General features: G+C 32.8%; 1 protein-coding gene across 6 annotated transcripts in view; it reads left to right on the forward strand.

Moving 5' to 3' along the window:
* The window catches only part of LOC138863613 (uncharacterized), a 380,921-nt gene that overhangs the window by 190,657 nt on the left and 177,764 nt on the right, over positions 1 to 12,500 (forward strand). For 2 of the 6 annotated variants that reach the window (XM_070128387.1, XM_070128389.1), the window contains exon 2: positions 2,849 to 3,569. The exons of the other annotated variants lie outside the window; for them this stretch is intronic. In XM_070128387.1, coding sequence (XP_069984488.1) covers positions 3,435 to 3,569 — 135 coding nt within the window. In that variant the 5' untranslated portion in view covers positions 2,849 to 3,434. The remainder of the gene's footprint in view (positions 1 to 2,848; positions 3,570 to 12,500) is intronic. 6 annotated transcript variants of the gene reach the window in all.

Below are 12,500 nucleotides of genomic sequence, written 5' to 3' on the forward strand. Positions count from 1 at the left end.
AAAAATAAAAATGCGAATAATGACAATAGTAATAATAGAAAGATGACAATAGCAAAAATTATTGAAAAAAGATGAATGATAACAGTGATATGATGGTGATGATAACAACAACAACAATAATGATAATGATGCAGCAATAGTAATGATCATGATAATAGAATAAACAAAAGAAGAAAAATAATGTTAATGATTAATAATAATAATGATAATAAAGCAAATGATAATAATGATGATGATAATGATAATGGTAAAAATAATGTTAATGATAATGATAATAAGGACAATAACTATGATAATGTTAAAATTAACGATAAGAATAACTTCAACAACACTGATAATAATAAAAGTAAGGATAATTATGATATGATTAATGATAATAATAATATTAGTAGTGATAATAAAAAGTAATAAAAACAACTATAACAACAAATAATAAAAATGATTAGGATAATGATAACTATGATGTTGATACTGAAGATACAAAAATAAGGATAAAAATAATAGAAGTAATGATAACAATAATAATAAAAATGATAGTAATAATGATAATGAAAATAGTAGTAAAAGCAAAGATAATGATGATGATAAAAATAACAATAACAATAATAATAATGATAATAATAAATGATAATAAATAATGATAATGATAATAGTGATAATAATAGTTATAATAACAACAGGGATTAGCATCATTATCTGTATGAAATTATTGGCAATAATGATAATAATAAGTGATGATAACAGTATTAATAATATCAGTAATGATGGTAATGATATCAATGAAAATAAAAATAAAAAGTGAAGTGATAGTGATGATAGTAATTACAGTTATAATGATAAGGACAATAACAACAATAATAAAGATGATATTCATATCAATAGAAGTAATAATAACAACAGCAACAACCAACACCACAACAGCAATGATAATGATAATAGTAATAACAAAATAAATCATCATCATCTTAATGATAACAATAATAATGATAGCAGTAATAATAAAAAGAAACAAAAGAGGATAGCAATGATAATAATAATGATAATAAAAATGATAATAATAGCAATGATTATAATGACGATGACAATAATAGTAATAATGATAATAATGATAATGATAATGATTATAATAATGATAATGATAATGATTATAATAATGATAATGATAAACATGATAATAATAATAATGTTGATAATGATAATAATAATAATTATAATAAAATTATTTTAACGATAGTGATGATTAACTAATTGATGATTAAACATTAATGATATTATTATCAGTAATAGTAATATTTAATAATGATAATGAAAATAATAATAATAATAATAATAACAATAATAATAATAATGCTGATGAAAGTAATAATAACAACTATAATGATGATATTAATGATGATAATAATAATAGTAATAACAATAATAGTAATAACAGTGATGATAGTAATGAAAATGATGTTCATAATAAAAACTACAACGGTAGAAAGAGAAATGATAGTTAAGATGATAATAACGATAAAAATAATAATCATAAATGATTATGATTATGATGATAATGATAATTAAATATAATAATAATAGTATTAACAGTAATGATAATGATAATATTGATAATGATTATGATAAAAATAATGAAAATGATAATGATAAAAATAATGATAATGATAATAGTAACAATAATAATAAGAATAATTACAGCAACTGTAATAATGATGATAATAATGACAATAAAAATAATGGTAATTTTAATAATAAGGATGATGATGATGATGATTGATGATGATGATGATGATGATGATGATGATGATGATGATGATGATGATGATGATGATGATGATGATGATGATGATGATGATGATGATGATAATAATAATAATAATAATGACAATAATTTTTTTGATAAAAATGTTAATAACACTAATAACAATATTATAGCAATGATGATGAAAACAACAGCAATAACACTGATAAAATTCATGATAATTGCAACAACAATAACAAAGAGAAAAAAAATGAGTATCATAATAAACCAACATTCAAAAACAAGATGATGATAATAATTCTAACCGTAGATATGTTTACAATAATTATTATCAAGATTAATAACTGTGGGGATTACAAAGATAAAGATAATTGGGTGACGGTAATAATAGTAAACAGGTCATTAGTAAAAACAAAAATCATAATAAACAATGGAAATTAATGTAATCATTATTGATGTACACTGGTAAAGATAATCACTAATTAATAATGTTAATAACGATTATTATAATTATATGCAATACTGACAAAGAGAGGAGGAGAAGGAGGAATTAAAAATAGTAATAATAACAACATGGAACATGCAAAGGGAACAAGAGTATTAATGATAATAGAACTAATGAGACATATTTCATTACAAAAGAAAGTATATCTCAAACATACTAACATTGAAATCCAAACATATCCAAACATATCACTTTACCTATGCCACAGTGAAAGCACAGTACTTGTAGGTATTTCCAAGCACATACCTAGGACGTACCTGCACCGGTAGCACAGCTAGCAAACATCTAGTGTAAATTGTCTAACCAGTTATAAATGTTTCTTGTTTCTTGCTCTGTGTCAGGGCGGTCTTTTCTAACTATGATGTGTATACTGTAATAACATCTTGTAAGATCTAAATAATCATTCCTTTTTTTGGCATTGTTGCATCTTGAATTTTTTGGAGTGTTTTTATCTTTCGACTTTTTTTTTTCTTTTTTTTCTCTCTCATTTTTCCTTTCTTGTAAGATCTTGTGTGTCACGTCTTGTGTCTTCAGCTTGTGTCTGTCTGTCATGACGGCCGCCCTTGTCTCTCTTCCTCCCCCAGGCGGCGCCAGCACACCCGTGGAGACTGGGCGTTGCTTAAACCTTCTGCCCCCGCCCTCCGAGGAGCAGCCTACGCCCACCATCACCTCCACCCTCAACTCCGGCACCACCGCCCCTCCGCGCACCACTTGGCTCCCTCCAACGGCCCTCCCTTGCCTCACGGTCTTTCCCTTCCTTCGTCCTAGTCACTCCCGAGGCGAGCGGGGATCGGGCGGGCAGGAAGCACCACACCGAAGTGGCACCGCCTCGGCCCCTCCTCCTCCAGCTCCTCCTCCTCCTCCTCCTCCTCCTCTTCCTCCGGCACGGCATGGCTGGTGTGTGGACCCTTTGCTAAACTCCAAAAAAAGACGCTTCTCTGTAAACTCTAATTAAAAAAGTAACAGTTCTTTAAAGCATACACAGAGAAAAATCTAAAGAGAGCGAGCGAGAGAGCGAGAGAGATACACCATGACTCCCCCCGACTAGTGCGCCTCAAAGGGCGTCTCGGGTTTTGTGTGTGCTTGCGCTTGGGTGTGGCCGAAGCACCTTGAGCAGGGCACCACCGCCTGTTTCTCCTCCACCTCCACCTCCTCCTCGAGCGGACCAGCATGCAGGCCGCCCTTCTTGTCCGCAACAAACGGACGAAGAAGCGCAAGGACAGTAAGACGCTGTCCTTGGCCAGCCTTCCTCCCCATGTGGCCACCAAGCCCATCAACCCCTTTCCAAGATACAATCCTGTCCAGGTAAGTCTCTCCTTCTCGCCTCCAAAGCCTTACGATTGCCCTGTCAAAGCCTTTAAATGAAGCCTTTTCTTTCCCTCCTTCCACTAACCGCAATGCTCTGCCCGGACGTCTAGCTTCCGGAGGTCCAACACAGACTCCTAAGAATACACGGGATAGACAAGTAGACCCTCAAGTAGTAGAGAGAAGCCAAGTAGCCTGGCTTCCCCGCTGTAGTCTGGCGGGGGATGCAGAGCCATAGGACGCACACGATCCTGTCCTTCACTCCCCTGCTTTTTTTCTCTCTAATGAACGTGCATGCTTCGCCTCTGTTGTATTGTGTATGCTCTGTCTACAGTCTTCTTCCAGGATTCCTCTCGGGTAAGTAAAGTAGATGAGTGGATAGATAACAAAGAATAATAAATAAGTAGATGAGTAAATAGATAATAATGGATAATAAATAAGAAAACTCCAGACGCTCCGGTAGAGAAGAAATCGTCTGGGAGAAATAAATCAACGTCATTTATCATAATCGCATTTATCATTTTCACCGCTTAGGAAATAAGAGAGATTCTGCGATCACGTGACAATATGACTTTTTTTCGATCGGTGTATGATTTATATTAATTTTTTTCCTACATTTTATTCATCCGTTTTTTTTTTTTTTATTATTATTATTCCTCATTACTCTTCAGGTGTTTTATTTCATTTATTCATTTTTCAGCGCATCATGTATAAAATTTAATTCATAATGTTTCGTTATGTATCCAGAGCGATTTTATTCATCTATTTTTTTCATTCCTCATTACTCTCCAGATATTTTATTCCATTTATACCTTTTTTTCAGCGCTTTATGCATAACATTTTATTCATAAATTTTCGTTATGTATCCAAGGCGGTTTTGCATCAGTACTACGCACTTATGTGTAGTTCCGTTCCCAACAAAAACTGATTTTTCTTCATAATTTTATTTGGGGTAAAATATATATGGAAAAGTTTTTTTTATATTCAGCATGGCGTCTCAAAACTGTGTATATTGTTATTTTTTTCGAGTGTGGTGAAAAATCAGCATTATTTTCTGTCTTCTCTGGTAATTATTGTGTAAATACCATACTCAAATTACGATATATGTGAAGAGCAGAGGTATGAGGAGTATATGAAGACAATATTGATATTGATCGTCAAATATATACATATGTATATTTCATTTCATATCATTTCGTATTATTTCATGACTGAGTGTTTTTAATTCTTTTGGCTTCGCGCTCCACTTTCGACTTTTCTCGGCATTTGCAATGTTGATTTGGTTACATATAATCCTTCTGTTTACTCCAGCCGCCATATTTAATATCTGCCCAGGAGCCCCGCCCCTTTTTCGTAGCTATGAATCTGATTGGCTGAGATACGGTGTTCGTGGTGCTTCATTTTTTTCTACAATGTGTTTACAGTTTTGTTTTGTTTTTTTTGTGTCATACCTGCCTATCCCCATGACGACCCCCCCCCCCAAAAAAAAAAAAATGATAATAATAAAAATACATAAATAAAAAATAAAATAAAATAAAACAAATAGTAATAATATAAAACATGAAAATATGCATTCATACCTTAGAGACAATGCTTTTAGAAATAAACACGGTTGTTAAAGTTAAAGATAAGACACAGCAGACTGAAAACTACGAATTCTACGAACTAGTTATGTCATACTATTACGTAACTGACAAAAATATTACAAACCCTGTGTCAGTGATGTACCTCGGGGTGTGGAGCGATTTTTCACCACTCCAGGGTCCTCTGGGGTCAAGTTGCGTGTGTAATTAAGAATGAGACTTGATTACTTTGGTGCCAAAATTGCCCGAGAAAGGACTGTATAATCTTTTTTGAAAACTATGGATTTTCTATGCATTGTAGGTTGTAATGATATCAAAGAGCAAGAATGTTACGTTATTTTTTGGTTAATTCGGTATAATTCGTTCAAGGTAAATAAGTATTTTGATTTGGTCATATACAATTTTCAATCCTTTTCCAAAAAGGTGTAGAGAAAACCTCCTCCAGCTATTGACCTCCCCCCCTCCCCCCTCTCCTCTCCTGGACCCCCATACGTCCAACCAAGTGCCAATATTATCTCAATATTATTACCAACTAATATTTATTATGCATTGTTTTAAAAAAGATCAAATTTTATGCATAACCGGCAACAGAAAGGTCTAAATATGGCCTGTAATGACCTGTTTTTAGTGTATAATGACTTTATCAGTGTGGCTGTTCCTCAGAGCAATCCCCCTCCCCCCCCCTACACAAAGTTTACTGACGCAATTGTATCGGATAAATCATATTTTTACAAATCCTATTTTCTGCCTATTGTACGTAATTTTCTGCCTTATCCATCTCCCTTCTGTCTATTACGGCTGATTAAATAGGCTGCATTTAACCACGATATTACTCCTGACTTGGATAAGAATACAATCTTAGTTATTATTATTATCATTACTACCATCATTATCATTATCATTTTTCTCTTTATTGTGAATATGGTTATGGTTGTTATGGTTGTGATTATTATATGATTATTTCTCTCATTGTCATTATTATTATTATTGTTATTATTATTATTATTATTATTATTATTATCATTTTTATTATTATTACTCTTATTATTATTATTTTCATCCTCATCATCATTATCATTATCAATATTATCATCATCAATACTATACAATCACCATTATCATTTTTGTTCATAATCACCATTTTTATTATCATTTTTGTTCATAATCACCATTTTTATTATCATTTTTGTTCATATCACCATTTTTATTATAATTTTTGTTCATAATCACCATTTTTATTATCATTTTTTTTCGTAATCATCATTTTTATTATCATTTTTATTATCAGTCATTCCCATCATTGTTTTTATTGTTCTTATAGCTATTATTATTATATTTATCATTATTATTACTATTATTATCATTATAAGTTTTAGCAATATGGGCAATAGTATCACAATTATTTCTATTACTACTATTCTTATTCTCAATATTATTATCATGATCATTATAATTATCATTATCATATGCATTATCATATTTGTTATTTCTATTATCATCATGGATCATAATCATGATACTATTAATTATAACTATCATTATCATTGTTATCATAGCTTTTATCATTACTACTACTATTATTGTTGTTGTTGTTAATATAGTTATTGCTATTATTATTGTTATTATTATTATTATTATTATTGTTATTATTATTATTATTATTACTATTATTGTTATTACTATTATTATTATTATTATTATTATTATCATTATTATTATTATTATTATTATTATTATTATTATCATTAATATCAATATCATTAGTATTACTTTTTATTATCATTATCATGATTTTCATTACCATTATTATTGATATCATTATTTCCGTTCTCATAATTAGTATTACTGCTGTTACTGTTGTTGTTATCCTTTCATTATCATTATTATCATCATTATCATTATTATTGCTTTTATTATTGTTTATCATTCTCATCATCGTTATCATTACCTTTATTATCCTTATGATATTTATCAGATTCTTTACCATTGCTATTGTTATTGCGGCTATTATTATTTCCATTACATTTATCATTTTTTCCTTATATCATTGTTATCATCAACAGGCTTATTAACCTAATTGCTTTTGTTCTTGTTATTATTCGTCATTCTCATTATTGTTATTATCATTATCATTATCATCATCATTATTATCAATTTTATGGTTATGATTATTTTCATTATCATCATTATTATTATCATTATAGTATCCATTACCATTATTTTCACCAGTTATCGTTCTCATAATCATCATAATTATCGTTATCCTTATTTCATCACGCTTTTAACATATTAATTGGAATAAAATAAGTTCAACGTTTCTTTATTTATTATTATTAATTTGTTTACTCCGATGGGCGTGGCATGGTTGGTGACGTCATCAGTTTTTTTAATGGGACGATTTCATGATACAATGTCATAGTGATATTAGTGTTTACGTAAGGGTATAATAAGGGAAAAGAGACGAGGAATAGAACGAAAGGAGAAAGATAGAGAGGGAGAGGGAGAGGGAGATGGGAGAGGGAGGGAGAGATAGAGATAGATAGATTGAATGAGAGCGAGAAGGGAGAGAGAGAGAGAGAGAGAGAGAGAGAGAGAGAGAGAGAGAGAGAGAGAGAGAGAGAGAGAGAGAGAGAGAGAGAGAGAGAGAGAGGGAGAGAGAGAGAGCGGGAGATGAGAGAGAAAGAGAGAAAGAGATCGGGAGATGAGAGAGAGAGAGAGAGAGAGAGAGAGAGAGAGAGAGAGAGAGAGAGAGAGAGAGAGAGAGAGAGAGAGAGAGAGAGAGGGAAAGAGAGAGAGCGGAAGACAGAATGGCACATAGTTCCATTTGTCACTGCTATGAATTTTTCCCCCGTGGACTTTGGTACAATAATACTAAAATGGAACAGATTCAAAGCATTTTGAACATTATACATAACTCATAATAAAAAAGAAAAAATGTTTTAATTACTTATGGTCTAGTGTTCGATGGAAAGTTCGAGTTGTCTAAGTCATGTTTTGTTAGATTTTGTTATCTTATATATATATATATATATATATATATATATATATATATATATATATATATATATATATATATATAAACATATATATATATATATTTATATATATATATATATATATATATATATATATATATATATATTTATATATATATATAAATATTAACATATATATATATATATATATATATATATATATATATATATATATATATATATATATACATATATAGATTTATTTATATATATATATATATCTATATATATATATATATATATATATATATATACATATATATATGTATATATATATATATATATATATATATATATATATATATATAGATATGTATATATATATTTATATATATATATATGCATATATATATATATATATATATATATATATGTATATATACTCACACAAGATAACAAAATCTAACAAAACATGACTTAGACAACTCGAACTTTCCATCGAACACTATCATAGACTATAAATAATTAAGACAATACCCTTACGTCTTCACCCTAATCAAAACAATCAAGACCCTAAAATTTGGCAACAAAAGGGACCATCCGGATAAAACCCCAAGATGGAAGAAAAAATAATTACAACAATAACTGACAACTTCTGTTATAACAACACCGTCCTATCGGCATTCTTGCGTGTCCACAGCCGCCAGAAAACAGCACTAACGCTTATCATAATTGCAAAGCCGAGAGAGAAATCAATGATGCTTGTTAATCACATTCCTTGCAACTTTTTTTTTTTTTATTTAAGGGGGTGGGGTGGTAAGGGGGAGTGGTGTGGGGGGGGGGGGGGGGAGGAGAACCTTCGTGACTCTGAGGGTTTAAGTAAGTTGAGGGGAGTGCTGGGGGAAGAGGAGGGGGGAGGAGGGGGGGGGAGGAAGGGGAAGTGCTTAATGGACATTGGGATAAAGGGAGTGAGAGGGAGAGGAGAGGGAGGGAGAGGAGGGTGAGGGAAAGAGGGAGGGAGGAAGAGGAGAGGGAGGGAGGGAGGGAGGAAGAAAGAGAGAGAGAGAGGTTGGAAAGAGAAGACAGAGACAGAGAGAGAGAGAGAGAGAAGAGGGGGGGGGGGAGGGAAAGAGAAAGAGAAAGAGAGAGAGAGAGAGCGGAGGTTGTGGAAGAGAGAGAGAGAGAGGAGGGTGGGAGTATGGAAGAAAGCAGGAGAGAGCGAGAGAGAGAGAGAGAGAGAGAGAGAGAGAGAGAGAGAGAGAGAGAGAGAGAGAGAGAGAGAGAGAGAGAGAGAAAGAGAGAGAGAAAAAAAAGAAAGAAAGAGAGAAAGACAAACAGACAGATAGACAAACAGACAAACAAACAAACGAACAGATAACAAAACAGAATGGAATAGCAGAAACAGAGCAAAGAGAGAAATATATATATATGAATAAGCTATTAACCCGCCATTCCTCACCGGTATTAACGTCTCTCTCCCAGGAATAAGAAATAAAGAATGCCACATACGCACACACATGTACACACGCACGCACGCACGCATACATACACATACACACGCACGTACACACGCACGCACGCAAACATACACACACACACGTACACACGCATGCACGCATACATACACACACACACACACACGTATACACGCATGCACTCAAACATACATACACACACACACGCACACACATACACACGCATGTACGCAAACATACACACACACGCACACACACACACGCACGCACACAAACTCACACACACACGCACACACACACACGCACGCACACAAACTCACACACACACATATACACAAACACGCACACACATACACGCGCGTACACAAACACACACACACGTGGAAGCAAATAAACAGTAAAAGGCGCTTCTCATTTTCAAAGAAAAAATAATCAATTAGATACATAACAGAAACTTGAAAGATTTATTGCTTCCCGCACAAAGAACGTTATATTTTTTTCTCCTTTTCTCTTTCTCTTTCTCTCTCTCTCTCTCCCTCTCCCTCGCTCTCGGATTCTCCCTCTCTCTCACTCTCTCTCTCTCTCTCTCTCTCTCTCTCTCTCTCTCTCTCTCTCTCTCTCATATTTAAAAAGTACACCAAAAGAAAAAAAAAACCCTTCAACCTCCAGTACGTAAAACAGTTAAAAAAAACAAAACAAAAAAAACATGATAACTAACATTTGATACCATCATTCCTCTTAATTCTTTCAGTCACGTCATAGCACAGTCAAGTTCGTATACCTTGACTATATCGATCGGTGTTTATTATGCTATTCGCTGTTTCGTGGTTTTCTGTTGGTATAGCGGCGCAGATTGGGATAGGCCTATGTCCAATAACGGGATTTAAGAAGCTGATAGATAAGATTTGTAAAGTACACGATTCTTGAAATCATGATCATGTACTTTGTGAATTGTGAATGTTTATATATTTTTTAATGGCATTGATTAGTGACATTACTTAGGCTTAACTAATAAGGTACGAAGAAAAAAAAAGTATTTCTACTATTGCGCTACAGTAAAAAATGTGTTACAGAAAAACTATCAGCAAATATTATGCTTATTACCATTGTTGACACTGAAAAAGGTAATAGCATAATTGGCAATAGCGTTAGTAGAAGCAGGTGTAATAGTAGTAGGAATAGGAGACAATTATGATGTGAATAAAATCGCTTCTACACTGGAATTTATCTTTAATTCAATGTAGTGCGTTAGATTCCAAGAAAGGAATAACTGGCAACTCAGACCAGATTCTGGAAAACTCCAATTCGGTTCTTTCTTTTGCCTTATTCTCATCAGTAAACACTTAATACTCATCTTTACCTTTGTTTACCTATAAAAATATAATATGAAAAAAAATATATATTCTTTTATTCCTTTACATCACCTATTTTTTTCTCAAGAGAGACGTAGTGAATCGGAGTGCTCAAGGGTCTAAGAGGAGTTGCCAGTTACTATTTTTCTGGGACTGGACGGAGTATAGTTGCGGTAAGCGTAGCAGCAGTGAGGCGAGGAGGTACAGAGTGGCACTAAAATCAATGACAGCATTAATATTAGTGTAAACAATGCAGAGTGCACAAAACTCCGCCATCAGTTTCGGTTAAGAGAGAGAGAGAGAGAAGAAACTCTTTCATCTACTCTAAATTCCAAATACCTCGCCAGTCTTAGTCAAACCAAATAACTCTACTTATATACTGCAAATCCAATCTAAATCTACCTCTATCTACCACAAAACAGCCCAGTATTATCAACTAGACACCTACCCTTTTCTAAAAATCTGCTCATAACAATATAACCAATTATAATCTACCCTCATTGATACTAGCAATAACAATAACAAAGGAAGCCACTGGTCTTAACAATATAACCAAATACATTCTACCATCATTGATATTAGTAATAATCACAATAATAAAGGAAGCCACAACACCACTTACACCAGAAATAAAGACAATAATGACATTAGACATTAGTAACACAATGACTAACACCTCCCACCCACGTATAAGACACGCTAATCACCTATCATTGGAGCATAATACTTACCCCATATAGGATGCCATCACGTGACTAAATACCACTTTCTACCCTACTCTCCCTCCCCCCCAGCCCACCAGCCCCACCCCCTCTTTATGTACACATGCGACGAAAATGGAAGTATTTCGTTTACACACAAGACCCCTGGAGAGAGGGATATGCAGTGTAGGGAGGCTCAGTGTTAATGGTAACATGCATTTTGTATTGCTTGTACACCATCGACTTGTTTATTTATTTATTCATTGATTTATCTGTTATGGTTATCATGGTTGTTATTGTTGTTGTTACCATAAGGAGTTTTGTTCTTATTGTGATGTTATTATTATTATCTTTGTTTTTACTATTAAGATTTTTGCTGTTATTGTTAGGATTTTTGTTGCTATTATTATTATCGTTACTTTTGTTTTCATCATTGTTATTATTGATATTAATAATATCCTCATCACCATTATCAGTATGTTTATCATTATTATCATCATCATTGTTATTAGTACTTGTCCTTTCATCTGGCAATACTCCATCGAACTTTTACGTTCTTTGTCACTTGAGCTGGTAACACTGTCTGCAGAAGAAATTTGAGAGTGAAAACTATGAACTGAACAGAATTCCCTGAACTGTTATGTAACAAGCCATTAATACGAAAGTTTCTCATTTGACTGACGCGGATTCCTGTTACCGAGTGTACATATCTAACGATTGTCATTTTGTATTATGCTATGTATGTGTGTATGCTTGTGTGTGTGTTTGTGAAAGAGAGAGAGGGGGAGAGAGAGAGAGAGGGAGGGAAGGAGGGAGGGGGAGAGAAAGAATGAGAGAATGAAAGA

This window comes from Penaeus vannamei, chromosome 12, assembly GCF_042767895.1.
Source record: "Penaeus vannamei isolate JL-2024 chromosome 12, ASM4276789v1, whole genome shotgun sequence".
Classification (NCBI taxonomy): Eukaryota; Metazoa; Arthropoda; class Malacostraca; order Decapoda; family Penaeidae; genus Penaeus; species Penaeus vannamei.